Source organism: Desmodus rotundus, chromosome 8 (assembly GCF_022682495.2).
Source record: "Desmodus rotundus isolate HL8 chromosome 8, HLdesRot8A.1, whole genome shotgun sequence".
Classification (NCBI taxonomy): Eukaryota; Metazoa; Chordata; class Mammalia; order Chiroptera; family Phyllostomidae; genus Desmodus; species Desmodus rotundus.
Genome location: NC_071394.1, coordinates 88,478,474 through 88,499,688, shown reverse-complemented (window position 1 = coordinate 88,499,688; position 21,215 = coordinate 88,478,474). Strand labels below are relative to the sequence as shown.

General features: G+C 42.8%; 1 protein-coding gene across 1 annotated transcript in view; it reads left to right on the top strand.

The window, feature by feature from the left end:
- Positions 1-21,215, top strand: part of CACNA2D3 (calcium voltage-gated channel auxiliary subunit alpha2delta 3) — an 870,474-nt gene that overhangs the window by 378,353 nt on the left and 470,906 nt on the right. The window contains exons 6-8 of the mRNA XM_045192346.2: positions 2,047-2,178; positions 19,370-19,430; positions 19,524-19,674. Coding sequence (XP_045048281.1) covers positions 2,047-2,178; positions 19,370-19,430; positions 19,524-19,674 — 344 coding nt within the window. The remainder of the gene's footprint in view (positions 1-2,046; positions 2,179-19,369; positions 19,431-19,523; positions 19,675-21,215) is intronic.

The following is a 21,215-nucleotide window of genomic DNA, read 5'->3' as shown; positions in this document are numbered from 1 at the left end:
TAAAACGTTGAATTGGTTGCTTTCACTCTCCTAGCCTGTGATGTGGTTATTATTGTTCACAAGAGTTAGAGCTTTTACCCCTGAGATGAGAGTTAGAATCTCAGTTGCCTATTGAATCTGAGTAAGTGACCTGAAAAAACAAGGTGGCCAGAGGTAAGACCATGAGATAAGGTGCCATGTCTGCCTGCTGGGTCAGGGGCCAGCCTGTGGGCTCTGCCTCAGCCCTGTCCAGACGAACATCTTGGGGTCAACCAGCTGGCAAACAAAGAGCAGACAGTGTGGGGTGCAGTATACTGAGTTTGTCAGTGTACCTGGTTACATGAACATGTTTAACATTATTTCTCATTGTCTTACCATGAGACTTGAGGACTGGAGTGACCCAATCTGTCCTCATCTCCTCACCTGTATAGGATGGAGCAATACCATGGAGGGATTGCTGTGACTTGGAGTCCCACAGGGAACTCTGGTGAGGGTGTGGGACTCCAGGCCTGTACGGAATACTTGTGTTGATGGCTTTGTGGATGCTTTTTGTCATTGGTCCTTTTCTGCCCACTTTTTAAACCTTCTAAACAGCCATTTATAGTGGTCACTATTATCCCCATTTTGCAAAAAAGAAAAACACAGATTAGAGATTTTGTCACTTACTAGTAGGGGGCTTCCAGGAAAGCACCTAACCTTCTCTGCTCAGTTTCCACTTGTGCAACATGGAGGGTACCTGTGTGGGAGGGCTGTGGGAGCGAGGATGGAGATGAGCTAAGCACAGTGCCTATGCCCCAGGAAGGACTCAAAGTTTTCTCCTCTCCCTAATTATTAACTTGTTTATCCTCTTGTTATTCTTACCCTCATCATACTGACTCCAGACAATTATTTCCCCTCTTAGGAATATTGCTTCATGTGTTATCATTTTGAAATAGGAGCCTCAGAGATTAAAAAAGTAAAAAGTAGACAGTCACAGATCATCCTCCCTGTTCCACCCTGCTTCTACTAGTATGCAAGAAATACTTTTATTTTCCCTGGGTGTCTTTGCCCTTGATTCTTTATAACCCTTTTTTTGTTTTAACTTGATGCCAGTTTGAAGATTTTATTTATTTATTTTTAGAGAGAGAGGAAGGGAGAGAGAAAGAGAGGAAGAAAAACATAAATGTGTGAGAGATACATTGATTGGTTGCCTCTTGCACGCCCCCAACCGAGGACCAGGCCTGCAACCCAGGAGTGTGCCCTGATCAAGAATCAAACCAGTGACCTTTCGGTGTGCAGGCTGGAGCTCAATCCACTGAGCCACACCAGCCAGGGCAGGCCCTTAATTTTTACCTATGGACTGAGAGCAAGGGGTTATTGCTGGGCTGCCAAGGGTGAGGAAGAGAGGAAGAGAGATTGCTTTTGGGGTAGCAGGGCAGAAGAGTAGATGGTTGTCTGTAATCTGGAGAACAATCTTTGCTTTAATCATCATCCAGCCATCCGTCTATCTCTTCATCAATCCATACAGTTTTGGTCATACAGCAGAAGACCAAAGTGAGGTGGTTCCTTCCTTCCTAGAGCTCACACTCTGCTGAACCAAAGAAGCAGAGAGATTTAGCTATATAATTCCAAATTACTTATGTATTTTCTTTTTCAAAAGGAAACTTGTAAGTCTGAGGTGGAGAGAATCTGAACGAGGCTATGTTAGCTGAGGTAACTGCAGTGAGGAAAAACCATGTTTTTCCTCTATTTAATGCTGAGTTCTGACTCAGGAGGGGAAAAAGTGGAAAATAACACTAAGAGAGTTTCTCTTTCCTTTTTCAAGAACTATGGGCTATGTGAGATAAAACTAGAAATAAAAGATGTGCCTTTCAAGTAAGGATCCACCAGTAGGAGCTCCTGGTGGGTTGGAGGGCTCGGGCAGGATGGGGGAAACCCTAACGCATGGAATTTCCAGGAGCCATAGCTTTCTGCACACTTTTCTGCAAGATGGGCCTCATGCTGATAATTGCCAGTCATGCAAGATGCCAGCCGGGTTCTGTGTTACTTGGTTTGTAACATCCTCTTCTCTTTCTCTTTATTTTTCAGACCCAGCTATTGTCAATGGGGTTTACTGGTCTGAATCGCTAAACAAAGTATTTGTGGATAACTTTGACCGTGACCCGTCTCTCATATGGCAGTACTTTGGAAGTGCAAAGGGCTTTTTTAGGCAGTATCCAGGTGAGTATCCTGCTAGGAGGATTATCTTCAGATTAAGGAATAGATAATATCTTCCTTTTGGGTTTGGGGTTAAAATTTCTCTCCCTTCCCTTATGAGAAAATGAAAGTTTCTGAAAGGCAAAACAAATAAACAGAACAAACAAAACAGAAACCGACTCATAGATACAGAGAACAAACTGATGGTTGTCGTAGGGGAGAGAGGTGGGGGCATGGAAAAGATAGGTATAGGGGATTAAGAGCTACATAATTCCAGTTATAAAATAAATAAGTCAGGGGAATGTCATGTACAGCACAGGGAATGTAGTAGTAGTGCAGTAACTGTTCGGTGACAGATGTTTACTACTTAACGTGGTGATCATTTGCAAGGTATTTAAATGTCAACTCACTGTGTGATACACCTGAAACTAATATAATATTGCATGTCAACTATACTTCAATTAAAAAACTACTAAATCTATTGTCGGTGCAGGACAGGAATGGCAGTGCAGCACCTGCACACCCACATGCACACCTGCACCAGGCATTTGGACCAGCATCTTTCTCAGTACAGTAGTTCATAGAGCTGCTAAAAGGGGGAGTCCAGGTATGAAACATACCACTAAAACTTTCTAGACAACGACTTGCTTTTATCATTATCATTACTATTCCTACTACTACTACCATTACTATTTTTATAATCATGGAAGGGAACTAGTCATAATTGGGCAGAGTTAAGTTCTGACTGAAAGGTATAGGAAGTGGAAAATTTGAAGTTGACTTTCCCCACTCCAGAGATGACTGCCCTTGGAAGAAGAGGTTGAAATGGCCAAAGCCCCACTGATGTCAGGAACCCATCCTTAAGGGCCACCAGCAGCACCTTCAAAGGAGTGCACTTGTCAGAGTTTGGCCATCTTGCCTGTGGAACAGGTGTTCATTCTGGGGCCTTCCCAGGCCTCTACTTTGCAATAGGAATTTAATTCTGGCTTGGTTTGAATTTTAATTAAAAAGGGAAGTTTTAATTTTGCTTACAGGTTGTGAAAACAGGACTTGAGGCTGCAATTGTGCCAACAACACAGCTGTACAAATTAACAAGCTCAACCTAAAAGAAGGAAAAAAACACCCTGCATAATCTTGGAGCAATTAAGTGGAGTCTTTTATGTTTTCATTAAGTAAGACTAGGCACCTGATGTCTCCCCACTTTGAGGCACAGAGACTGCCAGCCTCCGCCTTGAGGAGCTGTTTGCCTTGCACGCAACATCTGTCCCCTGAGACTTGCCTGCTGAATGTCTGCTTTGCCAGATTATTCAACATTTCTCAAGAACAGTGTTCAGCAGGGCATGCGTGTTCCTCCTGGAGCTCACAGAAATTTAAGCAATAAGTATCTTATTAAAGATAATGTTATAATAAACAGTAGTCTATTAAAGTTCTAGTATCACCAAATTGCAGTCTGCTTTGATACACTCAGCAGAGAGTAAATTTAACACAGATGTTGCTGAAATTAGAGCGTTGTGGGTGGCTAATCCTTGAGGAAGCCACAAGGACATCTTACAATTTTACCATGTGGCATTTGGGTAAAGGTAGAGCAGATAAAAAGACACCAAAAATCATCTGTTGTCTCTACCAGTAGGAAGTCCTCAAACTATGGTCATGAGGAAACTTGAAAATAAAGGTGTATTAAACGTCTCGGGCTGCCATAACAAAATATCATAAACTGAGTGGTTTAAACAACAGGCATTTATTCCTCGCAGTTCTGAGGCTAGAAAGGCCAAGATTAAGGTACCAGCAGATTTGGTTCTTGGTGAGAGCCCTCTTTCTGGCTTGCAGATGGCCACCTTCTTCCTGAACTCTCACATGGTAGAGAGAGGAAGCCCTGGTTTTTCATACTCTTCCTAAAAAGGCACTAATCCCATCATGTGGGCTCCACCCTCATGGTCTCATTTAAGCTTAATTAACTTCCAAAGGCTCCACCTCTTAATGCCATCATATATGGGGTTAGGGCTTCAACATGTGAATTGGGAAGGGATGACACATTCAGTCTATAATAAAAGGTAATCCTAATAGAGAGATTATATAATAGGGTAGATTAATTACATACAAGGTTTTTATCAGTCAGAACATTTCACTCAGAAATGCTTACAGTTATTATAAGATGTTTGTAGCAGAATTTTGACTTTGTAAAATTTCTGCATCTTTTCTGTGTTAAGACAGACACAGGTCACAGTCCTCCAGAGGATTTCATTGCCCTGATCGAGGTCATGGGGTCACTCAGTGCTCAGTTCTGAAACGAGAGCACATTTGCACATCTTTGGTCCCTTGGATATAACATGATTATTGGAAAAGTGATCCATGGACATTTTTTGCTAGGGTGTTTTTCTTTTTAGAATGCATCTTTCCATATTTAGAGTAGTATAATAGTATAAATCAGTGATAAGCATGCATATTCTTAAGCAGAAAGGACATTTCTTTATTCTTACTAAAGTGTCTCTTGAGTTGCTTTGTTCTGAGCTCTGTGTCAGGCCCTGAGGATAAAATGGTAAACTAGACAGAAAAGATCTCTGCTCTTGTGAAGTTCCTTCTTGTTGAGGCATGTACTCATTGGGGATTTTGATTGCAAGTGACAGAAACCCAATTACATCTAGCTTCAGCAAGGGACACATTTACTGGCTCATATAACTCAAAACCCAGGGGTTGTGGTGTTTTAAGGCACAACTGGATCCGAGTAGTCAGCAATGTCATTTGGATTTTGAATCTTTTCTTTTATTCCTCATCTCTACCTTCATCCATTCTGACCTTGTTTCACTGGCAGGTGACCTCCTTATGATGTTGAACATGACTTCGGGCTTGCAGTTTTATTCTTCAATTATGGTCCTAGAGGAAGGGAGAACATCTGTCTCCATAGTTTGGAGGAAAGTCCAAGGATGAGCTTGGTCTGGACCATGTGCTTACATGTTGAACCTAGGGACACTAGACAGTGGGTAGGGCCAGTCATCTGAAACCATGGGAAGTAGTGAGGATTACTGTGGCTTTACCTGGAGCTGGATACCTAAAGAAAGGGACAGTGACCATCACAGGGAGAGAGGCAGATGAACAGGTGTTCATGGTTCAGGGTGTTGCATGCTAAGGTAGGGGAAATAGAGGGTGCTGGATTATCATAGAAAAGGAACACCAATCCCATCTCCTGGAGGTTGGAGGAAATTTGTACTGGAAGGAAAATTTTAGTCAGCATTAGCCTAGTGGCATACCTGTAATGATGTTGTCCATTTCTGCATAAGTTCATGTAGGTGTCCACAAGTTCCATTCATGTGTTGTGGGCATGTAGCAACAGTTTTGTAGTGCTGTCTACAAGGACTTTCTGGGACAATGGAAATGTTCTGTGTCCATAGTGTCTCATGTGGAAGACACCTGCCACATGTGGCTGTTGAGCACTTGAAATGTGCCTAGTGAGACTGATGAGCTAAAATTTGAATTTAGTTTTGAATTTGAATTTAATTTTAATTACTATAAACCTAAAATTAAACAGTCACGGTTTGGGTTGAAGATGGCAGCAAGATAGGTGGGAGCAGAGTCCACTTCCCCTCAACACCAGTGAAACACCTAACTGATCTTAGGAGCAGAGCAAACAGCCAACGGTATTCCAGCATATGTGAAGATCGGAGACCAATGATAGAGCACACTGAAAGATCAGACGGTAAGAAGAGTGCTTAAGGACAATAAGGTCCCTGGGACCTGCGTGGGGACCAGGGTGGCTGAAGCCCCGGCTTGGGTGCAGGGTCTGCTGCAGGATTCTTGGAAGAGAGCCAGGCTGAGCTGTGTGAGCAGCCAGGTGCTTCTTTGGACCAGGGGGGCTTGAACAGGAAGAATTTCTCAAAAAGAAAAAGAAAATAGAGGCAATCAGGGGCTAGTTAGAGAACTCTCTGCAGCAGCCACGGCCTCTGGCACCCCTCCCCCCTCAGGCCCTGGACTGTGAATGCGGGATAAGCAGCCCCAGTGCTCACCTGAAGCCCGGTTGCGCGCACCCAGATTAGCGGACTGGGGGGCCCACAACTGAAACCCCAGCTGGCCGCCCACACCTGAGACCCCGGCGGGGTGCCCACACCTGAAACCTCGGGTGGGTGCGCACCGGGAGCAGAGGCTAGCTGCCCCACGCACAGGCCCAAGGAGGCAGACCAACCAGCCGCGTGGGACTGGGTCCCAAAGCTGCAGACCAGCCTGCCCCGTGCGACTCAGTCCCAAAGCAACTGGTCCTGCCAGCCAGGCGCAAGACGTAGACCCAAAGTAGCAGAAGACAGGCCGTGTACAACCCAGGCCTACAGCCGCAGATCGGCTGATCAAACGCCTGGCTGCCTGCCAGGGAATGCACCTAAAAGTACCAGTTCTGAACAACTCCTACATAGCCCTGTGCACAGAGCCCTCCAGGGCCTACTGGCTCTCTAGGACTAAGGCAGAACACCCAACAGAGGGGAGCTGCAGGGCTAGGGGAGACTGCATTCCTCGGAAAGACTGGACCCAGTAGGGGGCCGAACTACCCCATAGCAGCACTGAGAGCCCCCAGCATCTAAGACAACAAAGAGCAAGAAGGGGGAGTGTGAGTTGCCCCTAACTGGTGCAACTCAAGGACAGCACAACTGGTGAACTAAAGGCATAGAGGGGAGCAGAAGGACCCAGAGGAACTGGACTGGAGGCTGAACAACAGCGAAGAGTGTGGCTCAGGAAGGGAGAAAAGTGAAACCATTCTTCCAACCACCCCCTCCCATTCCACAGACAGGAAGACCAGCAGAACTAACCTGACTGGTTTAAAGCCAGCAGAAGACTTTTTTTTTTCCTTTCCTCCTTTCCCCCTGAATTCCTTCTTCCTTTCTGTCCTTCTTTTTTTTTTTATTCCTTCTTCCTTCCATCCTTTACCTTTTTTATTCCTTCTTCCTGCCTTCTTTTATTTATTCTTTTGTTTTAACTTTTGTTAAAATTCCTTCTTATCTTGCCTCCGTTCTTTCTTTATTCCTTCTCCCTTCCTTCCTTTCCTTTTCTATTCCCTATTTCCCTCCTTCCGTTCTTTCCCCCCTCCCCCCTTTCTCTTTTTGCCACAGGTGAGAAAATAAAACCTGGAGTGCTGAAAAGACCAGAGTTAGACCGTGTTACACCCATAAACATCAGCTCAAGACCAGTGAGCACAGGAGATTAAGGAGACAGCACCAGTGAATCCCATTGGCATTCTACCATAGAAGTTCATACCATAAACCCAGGGAGTCAGAATAGATCAATCTAAGAAGCAGAGGCTAACAAGAAGAGTCTCACAAACAATGGGAAGACAAAGAAAAAATCCCCAAATGAAAGGAAAGGAGGAAGCCTCAGGAAGAATGCTAACTGAAAAAGAGGCAAGTCAACTATCAGATACTGAGTTCAAAGCAATGGTTATCAGGAAGCTCACTGAGCTCACAGAGAACTACAAGAAACTACAGGGAAACTACAATGAACTCACTGCAAACTATATTAACATGAAAAAGGAAATAGAAACTATCAACAAGGGCCAAGAGGAAATGAAGAATACAATTTCTGAACTGAAGAACACAGTAGAAGGAATGAAAAGCAGACTTGATGAAGCAGAGGATCGGATGAGCGAGCTGGAGGACAAAGTAGAAAAAAACACCCAGGAAGAGCAAGAAAAGGAAAAGAGGGTCAGAAAGAATGAAGAGGTAATAAGGGAAATGCAGGACAACATGAACGTAACAATATCCGTATAATGGGAATACCAGAAGGAGAAGAAGAAGAGCAAGGGATAGAAAGCCTGTTTGAAAAAGTAATGATGGAAAATTTCACTAGTCTGATGAGAGAAAAAGTCACCCAAATCCAGGAAACACAGAGAGTCCCAAGCAAGAGGAACCCAAAGAGGCCCACTGCAAGACACATCATAATTAAAATGGCAAAATTCCAAGACAAAGAGAGAATCTTAAAGGCAGCAAGGGAGAAACAGGAAGTAACATACAAGGGAGCCCCAATAAGGTTAGCAACTGACTTCTCAGTGGAAATGCTCCAAACCAGAAGAGAATGGCAAAAAATATTCCAAGTAATGAGAACCAGAGGCCTGCAACCAAGGCTACTTTACCCAGCAAGTCTCTCAATCAAGATAGAAGGCCAAATAAGGAGTTTCCCAGAAAAAAGAAGTCTAAAAGAATACACCTCCACCAAACCAGCTCTGCTAGAGATGCTAAAGGGACTGCTTTAAGGAGAGGAAGGATAAGAGAGAGAGAGAGGAACACAGGTATGAAAAAAATGGCAATGAATAACTACCTATAAATAATAAACTTAAATGTCAATGGATTAAATGCTCCAATCAAAAGACATAGAATAACTGCATGGATAAGAAAACATGACCCACACATATGCTGCCTACAAGAGACCCGCCTCAGGACAAAAGACCTACACAGACTGAATGTGAAGGGCTGGAAACAAATTTTCCAAGCAAACGGACAGGAAGAAAAAGCAGAGGTAGGAATACTCATATCAGACAAAATAGACTTCAAAAAAGGGCCACAAAGAGAGACCCAGGTGGTCACTTCATAATACTCAAAGGAAGAATCCACCAAGAAGACAAAAACATTGTAAATATATATGCACCCAACATAGGAGCACCCAAATACATAAAGAAAATCTTGGAGGACTTCAAGAAAGATATTGACAGCAACACAATTATAGTAGGGGATTTTAATACCCAACTGTCAAAGATGATCAGACCTTCTAAACAAAATATCAACACAGATATTGTGGCACTGAACAAGGCCTTGGATGAAATGGACTTAACTGACATACATAGAGCCTTTCATCCCAAAGAAGCAAAATACACATTCTTTTCAAGTGCACATGGAACATTTTCAAAGATAGACCACATGATAGGACACAAAGCAAACCTCAACAAATTCAAGAAAATTGAAATCATACCAAGCATTTTCTCTGACCACAAGGGACTGAAACTAGAACCCAACCCCAAAGGAAAAAACCCAAAACACTCAAAATCATGGAGACTGAATAGCATGCTATTAAACAATGAATGGGTCAAGAACAAGATTAGGGAAGAAATCAAAAACTTTCTGGAAACAAATGAAAACAAACTCACAACAACCCAAAACCTATGGGACACAGCAAAGGCAGTCCTGAGAGGGAAGTTCATAGCAATACAGGCCTACCTTAAGAAGTTAGAAACATTTCAAACAAACAACTTAACACTATGCCTAGAAGAACTGGAGGAACAACAACAAAGACAGCCAGAGCAAGCAGAAGGAAGGAAATAACCAAGATCAGAGCAGAGTTAAATGCCATAGAGACTAAAAGCACAATTGTAAGGATCAATGAATCCAGGAGCTGGTTCTTTGAAAAGATAAACAAAATTGACAAGCCTTTAAGTAGGCTCATCAAGACAAAAAGAGAGAGGATCCCAATAAACACAATTAGAAATGAAAGAGGAGAGATTACAACTGATACCACAGAAATGCAAAGGATTGTAAGAAATTACTACGAAAAACTGTATGCCAAGAAATTTGAAAACCTAGGTGAAATGGACACATTCCTAGAAAAATATAATCTTCCAAAACTGAATGAAGAAGAAGAAGAAAACCTGAACAGACCAATAACAGCAGACAAAATTGAAGCAGTCATCAAAAAATTCCCAACACACAAAAGCCCTGGACCAGATGGTTTCACAGGAGAATTCTACAAGACATTTAAGGAAGAGCTAACCCCTATCCTTCACAGACTATTTGAAAAAACCCAAACTGATGGAAGACTCCCAAACAGTTTTTATGAAGCCAGCATCATCCTAATCCCAAAACCAGATAAAGACACAACGAAGAAAGAAAACTACAGGCCAATATCGCTGATGAACATAGACGCTGAAATTCTCAACAAAATATTGGCAAACTGCATCCAGCAATACATTAAAAAGATCATCCACCATGACCAAGTGGGATTCATCCCAGGGATGCAAAGATGGTACAATATTTGCAAATCAATAAACATAATACATCACAGGAACAACAGCAAAGACAAAAATCACATGATCATATCAATAGATGCAGAAAAAGCATTTGATAAGATACAGCACCCATTTCTGATAAAAACACTCAGCATAGTGGGAATAGAGGGAGCATTCCTCAACATAATAAAGGCCATATATGAGAGACCTACAGCCAACATCACACTCAATGGAGAAAAACTTAGAGGTTTCCCACTAAGATCAGGAACAAGACAAGGATGCCCTCTCTCACCACTCCTATTCAACATAGTATTGGAAGTCCTAGCCACAGCAATCAGACAAGAAAAAGAAATAAAAGGCATCCAAATTGGAAAGGATGAAATGAAACTGTCACTGTTTGCAGATGACATGATAGTGTACATGGAAAATCCTATAGACTCCACCCAGAAACTACTTGACCTAATAAATGAATTTGGCAAAACAGCTGGATACAAAGTCAATACTCAGAAATCAAAGGCATTCCTGTACACCAACAACGAAACTGCAGAAACAGAAATCAGGAAAAAAATCCCATTTGATATAGCAACAAGAAAAATAAAGTACCTAGGAATCAGCTTAACCAAGGAGGTAAAAGACCTGTACTCAGAAAACTACACAACCTTGAAGAAATTAAGGAAGACACAAACAAATAGAAATATGTACCATGCTCATGGATTGGAAGAATTAACAATATGAAAATGGCCATACTACCCAAAGGAATTTATAGATTCAATGCAATCCCTATTAGAGTACCCATGACATATTTCACAGATATAGAACAAACATTTCAGAAATTTATATGAAACCATAAACGACCCCAAATAGCTGCAGCAATTTTGAGAAAGAAGAACAAAGCAGGAGGGATCACAATACCTGATATCAAACTGTATTACAAGGCCACTGTAATCAAAACAGCCTGGTACTGGCATTAAAACAGGCACATAGACCAACGGAACAGAACAGAGAGCCCAGAAATAAACTCAAGCCTTCATGGTCAATTAATATTTGACAAAGGAGGCAGGAGCATAAAATGGAGCAAAAACAGCCTCTTCAACAGATGGTGTTGGGAGATCTGGACAGCTACGTGCAAAAAAATGAAACTCGATCACCAACTTACGCCATACACGAAAATAAATTCAAGATTGATAAAAGACTTAAATATAAGTTGTAACACCATAAAAGTCCTCGAGGAAAACATTGGGAAGAAAATCTCAGACATTCCACGCAGCAACATCCTCACAGACATGTCCCCTAAAGCAAGGGACATAAAGGAAAGAATAAACAAATGGGACCTCATCAACATAAAAAGCTTCTGCATGGCTAAAGAAAACAGCACCAAATTACAAAGAGAACCAGCAGTATGGGAAAACATATTTGCTAATGATACCTCAGACAAGGGCCTGATCTCCAAAATATATAAAGGACTCACAGGACTCCACTCCAGGAAGACAAACAACCCAATTGAAAAATGGGCAAAGGACTTGAACAGACACTTCTCCAAGGAAGACATACAGAGGGCCCAGAGACATATGAAAAGATGCTCAGCATCACTAGCCATCAGAGAGATGCAAATTAAAACCACAATGAGGTACCATCTCACACTGGTGAGAGTGGCCAACATAAACAAATCCACAAACAAATGTTGGAGAGGATGCGGAGAAAAGGGAACCCTAGTGCACTGTTGGTGGGAATGCAGACTGGTGAGGCCACGGTGGAAAACAGTATGGAATTTCCTCAGAAAACAAAAAATGGAACTGCCCTTTGACCCAGCAATTCCACTGCTGGGATTATACCCTAAGAACCCTGAAACACCAATCCAAAAGAACCTGTGCACCCCAATGTTCATAGCAGCACAATTTACAATAGCCAAGTACTGGAAGCGACCTAAGTGCCCATCAGCAAACGAGTGGATCCAAAAACTATGGTATATTTACACAATGGAATTCTACACAGCAGAGAGAAAGAAGGAGCTTATACCCTTTGCAACAGCATGGATGGAACTGGAGAGCATTATGTTAAGTGAAATAAGCTAGATGGTGAGGGATAAATACCATATGATTTCACCTTTAACTGGAACATAATAAATAGAAGAAAAAAGGAAACAAAATACAGCCAGAGACATTGAAGTTAAGAACAATCTAACAATGGTCAGGGGGCAGTGGGGAGGGGACAGTGAGGCGGGGGGATTACAGGAACTACTTTAAAGGACACATGGACCAAATCAAGGGGGAAGGTGGAGGTGGGGGAGGGAGGTGGGTTCGGCTGGGGTGGGGTGGAGGGATGGGGAGAAAAGCACACAACTGTAATTGAATAACAATAAAAATTAAAAAAAATTAAACAGTCACATGTTGAATGGTATACCACACCTGCAGAGAAAGTATCCAACATGCAATATAAAAAATAGAGACATTTATTGAAGAAGATTAAAGATATAAGAAACACTGTACATCGGGCAATGATGCCTCAGTCCCCTTTAAAGTAGTCACCTTGGGACCTCACATAGTTCTCCCAATCACCATCAGCTGCCCCATCATATTTTCCTGAATCTCATTCATGGTATGAAATCTGTCCCCTTTCAAAGGTGATTTTAGTTTTGGGAAAAGCTGGAAGTCTTAGGGCACCAAATCTGGGTTGTAGTGGGACTGAGTCACCTGGATAATTTGATGTTCTGCCAAAAGACTCCGCATGAGATGTGATGCCTGAGTGGGCACATTGTCATGATGAAGCTGCCAATCACCAGTTGTCCATAGCCGCCACCTTCTAAATCATCTGAATAGTTTCCTCAGAGGAATGTTCAAGCTCAATGCAAAATTTGATGTAGTTTTGTAGCTCTACTCACTCAGTCATTTTGAAAGCAATGGCCACACAGTACATGTCCTCACTGTGTGGCATCTACCGCCCCACTGACCAGTACAGAGAAGTTGTCATTGTTCACTCATGTGCATTCCAGTCCACTCTCTTTGGGTGCCAGGTTATATTGATGTCACACAAAGAATTCTCATTATATTAAGAATGGTTGGACTTTTTCTGGACAGACCTCATACTCTATAGGAAAAGACATTAATAGTGTAATACCCAGTTTGCAAGGTGCTGCCTTGTTGTGCCTGCATTGCAGAAGGGTCTCACTGAACAGAGCACTTCAGATAAACACTTTTAAACAACAGCAATAACAACAAAATGCCATTAAAAGGACTTTGAGCTCTGCAGGATTGGTTGCTCAGGGCTTGTCAAAGATCTGTTTATTTCTGTTTCATTGTGGGAAGCCTTTGGGAGTGCTCTGAATGTTAACACTTATACTGATGATAGTGATAATAGCTCCTGTTTACTGAGTACTCATCTGGGTGCTTACACAGCATTGCCTGACTTAATCTTCACCATGATTCTGTGAGCTGGAGCTACTATAGTCCACATTTTACAAATGAGGACACACGGGCCTAGAGATTGACTGACTAACCCAGAACGCACCACCAGGGTAAAATGGAGTTGGTGATAGTGTTAGTACTTCAACCACCTGTTTCTTTGTTCTCACAGTGGCTCTTACCCTACAAAATAGGAACTCTGGCCTGCAGTCGTGAGCCATCAGGCTTTCAGTCCCTGTCTCCTTTACTGGGATATCCGCCCCAGGAGGACAGAGCCATTTGTTTTGTCCATCACTTGTCACACACAGCACCAAAAATAACACATTGTAGGTATTCAATATGTATTTGTTAAATGGATGGATATATCACTCAGTGGATCGAAGTCCACCAGATCTATTGTCTCCCATCACAGTGGCAGTAGCAGCCTTCCCTCCTTGGAAACAGTAGAGCAACTGCCTCTCTGGGAAGCTGGTCACCGGCTGCAGTCCATGGGAGTAAGTGACGCAGGAGGGGACTGGCATAAACAATATAGAGCTGTGGTCCCTCCCCCTGCATTGTTTCCTCTTCTCCAAGTCCTCCTAAGCCCCCGCCCTTTCTACCCCAAGTCCACCAAGTCCTGCACACTGGATGACTCCTTCTGTTGGCAGTTTACCTCTGATGCCTAGTGACCACCTCATTATGGTTAGAAGGTTGTCCAGGCTCTTTGTCTCCCAGGAGACAGACTCATACCTGCACAGTAAGTCTTTTTCCTGGGAGCCTTGTCTAGTTCATGATTTTACAATCCTGTGTGGGTCCTAGTTTCTACCTGGGTGGGCTACCTTCCTGTTCTGATCCATCCTTCTTGTTCTGACCAACTTTTACCTTTATCCAAATGATATGGCTGACTGACAGTTCTCTGTAACTGTTCTTAACTATATCGGGAGGAAACTGTCAATATGTCATCGACAGATCAGTATCTAATCAAATACAGACACCAATTAAATTTATGCATGATGATAAGAAGCTCAGTTTCTTCCCCAAGTCAGACTTGCAATTCTAGAGCTACATCTCATGGAGCGTGTTCCAGTAGAAGGCTTAATGATCATAAAGGGAATTGATTTTCTTGTCTTTGTCATTATTTCTGTGCTACATGAAGGTGAAAGCTGGTTCACAGTACTTACATGAGGAGGGGGACAGATGGCTAAGTAAAGAGCTCTCTGCAAGTCCGCACTCCACAATCTCCACAAGCTGTTGGCTAGTGATACATCAAGTATAGGTTCTGTGCACAGCATTACTTTGTGTTTATTCTCCTGCCCATCCTTCTTACCAAGCTCAGGTTTAGCAGTGGGTAAAGTGTAGTTGATATCAGTATTCTCTTCCTTGACCAGCTCAGCAACACCACTTCAATGAATGATTGTGGAAAACCATAGTTCCCATAACAACTCTTGTGTTACTCATTTATCATCATGAAACATTCCTCAAGAAATTGTTAAGAAAGATGAAATTGATTGAATGAAGGAGCCTTATAATTTTTTTTCTGGAGGAATGCACAGCCAATGTCTCAAAAGACACTTCAAAGCTAAATTTGCTTACAATTCAACTCACATTAAGCTAGCATTTTATTATATGTGTAGAGCAGCTATTTTAGATCTAAAGTTATATTGGGAGGCACTTATTTAAACTTCTGATCTGAGGGCAACTAAAAAATATTTGTTGAGAAAGGGAATTGGGCAAAACTTACCCAGTTAGGGATAAACCAACATCTGCTACCTCTTGATTTTCCCTCCTTTCTTTCTGCATTTTTTTCTGGGCATTTTGCTCTCAGGCAGGGAAGTGAAATCCTAGGCTCCGATGTGATAGTGAGAGTTTGTTCAGCTGGTGGCTTGTGGAGATGGCTTGGATGTCACTGGCAGTGCTAAGGAAGTTTAGTGAAAAAGACTTGGCACAAAGGAGAGAAGAGAAGCAACGGGCTAAGACGTCCTTTGTTGAGGTAGAGATTTTGAAAAAGGGAGATTAGAGTCAAGCAGAAATAAATTCAGAGGGTAAGAAAGATATTTGGACTTTTATTGTGTGCTTTGTTGTAATTCTTAGTTCTGTTGGATGGTCTTAAACCTTTTTGTCACATTAAATTATATTAGCAGCATGCGGCTTGACTTTCAGATGTGTGTATGAAGCTCTACTCTGTTGGCCTTGCTATTCCTTTGCATGTGCTGAAGGAGAACGTGAAGTCATATGTTGTCTTAGATGAAATTAATTTTTCTCTAATATAGTTTATAATGACTTTGGGGCACAAAGCTTATAATACAGGAGTGTTGTACAATATTGTAAATTCTATCAGATTTGAGCATTTGAATCAGCAGTAGAGAGTTTGACATTATTTTCAGTTCCAGCTGGGGGATATATTGAATGTTCTAGAGACCCTGTCCTCTGAAAGCTGCATCAGGTGGACTAGCAATCACTGATGCTACCAGAAGCCTTGAGAGCCACAGGGGAAAAGAAGGCTGCATGGCAGCTAGTCTGCTGAGCTGCACCATTCCTCTTGTCTTGAGACTCATGCTCCGTCCAGCCTGGGTAGGATGCCCAAAGGCATGTTGGCACTTTTGGAAATTATGTGGCTCATAGGGCTACTTCTTGGTTAAGTGACAATTCCCTAAATCTCAAAGTTGGCTTATTGGAGATGAAATTACTATTATTTTTCTGGGATTTGTAGTTACTTAAATATTTTCAAAATATCTGTGTGTGCAAAAGATTACATACTAAGGAATTGATATGTCCTTAGGGAGATAGTACCATCTGGAGTAGAGTTCCCTGAAGTTTTTCTCCTAAAGCATTTTGCTGTGAGATTTTTGGGGTTAGGGCTCAGTGGTCAAATTAATTTGGTCAGTGCTGCCTCTGGTGTTCCAGTCACATAGATTCAACACACACATAAGCAGATTGGAGGCCCTGAGATGCCCCTCCCAGAGCATAGAAACCAGTTTGATTTTTATTTATGTAACTCATGCTAACATCCTGCAGAACTTCTCATGGGGCACTCTTATGGAAATGCCTATGTAAGGAAGAAAATGGTGGCACAAAATCTGGAAGATCAATTCCTCACCATAACTAGAAATTTTAGGAAAAACTGTTGAACTCTGAGAACCTTGGAGTCCCTGCTGTGAAATGGAAGTTTTGATTCAAATGTCAGATTTGAGCATGTTGACCCCCCTCCAAGCCCATCCAGTCCTGACTTTGAGACAAAGTGGGACCTTCATTGTTGCATCCAGAGCAGCTGTGCCTGGAACTGACTTGAGGTGCTGTCTGAATCCTGGCTCACTGTGTGCCTCGTGTCCTGACCAGGACAGGCTGGGCCTGGAGGCTCCTGCTGCCATCTAGCTCCTTGTCTCTGGCACAGACATTCCTGTGCACGGTCATACCAGCACTCCTTTGGTTCCTTGAACTTGACGTGCTCTTCTCAGCCTTGGGAACTTTGTGAATGTTGTTCTCTCTGACTGGGGCATTTTTCTTCACCCCGTGGCTACCCCTCACTTACGCTTTAAAAGTCTTATCCATGTGTAGTAGGTTTAATATTGTCTCTACCCCAGATTCATGTCCACTTGGAACCCCCAGAATGTGACCTTACATGGAAATGGTGTCTTTGTAGATGTAATTAGATACATTGGGATTGGCTCATACTGGATTTGGGTGGGTCCTCAATACAAAATGACTGGTTTCCTTATAAGAGGACAGGGCACAGGGCACAGAGAGAAGACAGCCATGTAAAGCTGGAGGAAGAGATGGAAGGGGTGTAGCTATAGGTCAAAGCACACCAAGGATTACTGCAGACCACCAGAAGCAAAGAAGGAGCAAGGAAGTATTCTTCCCAGAGCCTTCAGAGGGAGTATGGCCTTGCCAGCACCTTGATATTGGACCTCTGTTCTCTACAACTGCAAGAGAATACATTTCTGTTAAGCCAACCAGTTGGTAGGTGTGTGTTATACATCAGACCTAGAAAACTAATATACCATCTTCTCAGGTTCAAGAAGAGGCCTCTTCACCTTATAAGGGTTAGAATCCCTTTTATACACTAATTTAGCCTCAGGTACTTCCTCCTGATGTCTTTGGTTCTTGTGATTTCTTACCTAGTGTCTGCTTCTCTGCTAGATGTGGGGCTTCCTGAGGGCAGGAGGTACTGGGCCTAACTTTCTTAGTCATTTCTGTATGTCCATAAACTGTCAGAGCACCTGGGAGGAGTTACAAGCCCATTGGCAGAGAAATGATCTCAATCTGAAGGAGAGCATTTGGTGCCATTAATTCCTTGCCCCAAGGCCCTGGCCTCAATGCTGTAAGAGAGGATTGCACATTTGCTCCCCTTGGTGGAGCACACAGTGATGGGAGAATGGTTGGCAGAGTGGTGGACAGGGTGGAAGATGATCAGATGTCCTTCTCCTCTGAGAACACGGCCCACAATTCAATTCAAGAAACACTCGCTGACCACCTACAATGAGTCAACACATTAAAAGATAAATTCTCTTTATATTGGACTCAAACCAATTCTTTGTGGAATTACAAATTGGAACACTACCTAGCCTCACCAAGGATATAATTGCATTATGTGTCAGGACTGTGTGATTCTAGCTATTCTTGGCTTTATACAAAGCAGTGTGTCAGATGTTTTTAAAACAAATTGCATTCTGCTCCCTTGGTGTACAATATCATGTCAGTTTTATTTTATCTTTGTTACCTAATGGCCTTCAATTGGCAGTGGCTTCTCATCCTTCTTTCTTCTAATTTGTTACAGGGAAGCCATTAAATTAGGCGCAGTTGCAGGTGGGAAATGTAGGTACAAGGAAAGCAGAACAAAATGACTCTTTGGGTTACAGACTGCCATCTCACAGTTATCTGTGTGATAATTTGGGGTCGTCATCTTAAGCACCTGGCTGTTATTGGCTCACTGTGGTCCAGAAAGCTGGCCACCATTGACTGGAAAGGAGAATCCCCGTGCTACCATCTGAGTCAAGATTTTCCCCTGTGAAAATAATTTTTCTATTCTAATTTTCTCAACTCCAAAGTCTATGTTTCAAATCTTCCATCTCTGAGCAGCACTAATGGTTGAAAACAATGATTTTCTATCTTATCTTTAGGCAGCAAACACTTTTCTTTTTAAGTGAAATTGTATTCTTGAAGAACGTCAGCCTTGGACACGTCCTGGCCAGTTTGCAAAGCATGAGGCTAAGGGGGTTGGATCCCATTTTATACACGGGAAAAACTCCTCAGGCCTCAAAGCCTGAAATTCAAACTTTATTATACAGCAGAATTAGGGCCATTTTATTTTATTTCAGTGTGGAAGTCTGGGCCAAAATTCCTGATTTTAAAAACTAGAGTCAGGAAAGAACAAGCCTATGTATATTCTGAGATAAAAACCTACCAAATGCTTTCTACCCTGACCCGCCCAGCACCCCCTCACCCCAGGCTATAGATATTACCTTACCTATAGACATCATCCAGGGATGGAGCCCAACTCTGCCCAGAGGTCTATGAATGATGCCCGCAGGTCCAACAATTTGAGGGACAATGAGAAATGACCTTGGCTAACATTATCATGAGCCTCAGGAAGGGGCTGGAGTCATGTCCTTTGTTGATGGACAGCGCTTTACTCTGGATGTCACCACTCTCTAGCAGTTCTTGGAGCAGTGAGCTTGGGCTGCTTGCCGTAGCATTACAGTCCTGAACACCTCCCCAGAGCTGGTGATGGAGCACATGACAAGCTTCAGGGTTGGTCTTTGCATGTGATTTTTCACCCTGTCCCTTCAGTCAGCAAAGCAGAGCAGCCTTGAAATGCTATGAATAAATATTTGAAGTTTCTGGGTTTCTTATAACTCCATTTTTCTTCTAGGGATTAAATGGGAACCAGATGAGAATGGAGTCATTGCTTTTGACTGCAGGAACCGAAAATGGTAGGAAATGGTCAAGCCTCTTAGTTACTTTTTAGAAAGAAAACTTGCAGAGAGGTTCAAGATTCATTTTTACTTTATTTTCTCCTAACCTAGGTACATCCAGGCAGCGACTTCTCCGAAAGATGTGGTCATTTTAGTTGATGTCAGTGGCAGCATGAAAGGCCTCCGTCTGACGATCGCCAAGCAAACGGTCTCATCTATATTGGACACACTGGGGGATGATGACTTCTTCAACATAATTGCTGTGAGTGTGGCTGTTTTGTGCTTTCTGTGCACTTTGGGCTTATTTGATCTTTTAGTAGCAATGGTTATCATTCTTACTGCATTTGCATATGTGGCATCAGATGCCCTGGGATGAGGACTGGTTAGTCCCCTGTGAGGTCACTGAGTCGTGATATTGGAGAGTCTTTGGGAGTCTGGAATGCAGCTGAGCACATTTTATCTCCTAACTATGCAGGCAGGTGCTGTCACCTGGAAGAGTAGCAGCAGATTTGGTTTTCTTGGGGGCCAGTCTTTCCAGAATTAAACCTAGGAAGATTTCCCTTAAACTGTTAGGTTTTCTCATGTGGAAATTAACTTCAAGCAAGATTAGTCTGATGACAATAACAGTAATAACAATCATGATGATAAAATGACTAAAAGGTGGAGAGCAGTTGTAGACTCACAGAACACTTTGCCTCATCTTCAGAAACAAAAGTGGCATTTATTAAGTGCCTACTGTGTGCCATTTACTTTACTCTTCGTTTTGACATTCTCTTTGTCCCCCACAACAATGCTACGTGGTATGGTGTGTGGTTTGGGCATTTGCTCAAATGAAGCTGCTCAGGTTGAGAGAGTGTCAGTAACTTGCCTGAGGTCACAACCCTGGGTAGTGGGAGATATGGGAACCAAGCTTGGGAGTGACATCTTCTGTGGAAAGGGCCCTGATTCAGCTTTCCATCTCCAGTTGTTTTCCCTCTTCCCCGGTTCTCTAGTAGATTCTCATCTTTTCCCTTATGTCCTTTCCTGTCACTCTTTTTCCAAAGATTATAGCCATAGTGAGCCTGGGTCTCTTGAGTACATAACCAGATGCTCCTGCATGGGGTCACCTGTGCTTTGTGTCATCATGTCTATGTGGGACATGGCCTGGTCGTAGCAGGCAAGGGAGGCTGTGTAGTGGAGGAGGGGGGGTGGGCAGAGCTTAGGCTTTGGAGTTGGGACTTAGTTTCAAATCTTGGGTCTGCCATGTACAGCTATGTGTCTGGGGCAAACCACTGGAGTCTGATTGTCAGACCACCAGCTGTGAAGCTGATATAATCACACTGCTCCCAGAAGACCTGAGCCACTGCATAGGAGGCCGTGGTCAGTGGGAGGGTGCTATTTGAAGAGCAGCAAGAACATGCTGTCAGAATGCTGTTTCTGTGGTCTGCCTCGCTTCCCTGAGCAGAATGTGTCATCAAGGGACCCTATTTCTTTCTGGTAGCCTTCTGCATGGACACAATACCCACTTTTATTCACTCGGCAGAGGATAGCATCTTTAAATGACCTTGGGTTTGCAGAAAGGATTGCTTGAGTTAGTGTTCTCCTGCCTGCAAGTGCTCCTGATGGGACTGTGAGCAAAAGGACACAACTACAGGGCACCATGATTTATTGTTTCAGATTTTAAAAAGCCCTAGAAAGGAAACGGAAAAGAGAGAGAATCATAGATTCTGTGGAAGCAGGTGTTAGTGTTGTTCATTCACTGAACTCTCCTCAGTGCCTAGGACTATACCTGGCAAATACTAGGAGTTCAAATATTTATTGGAT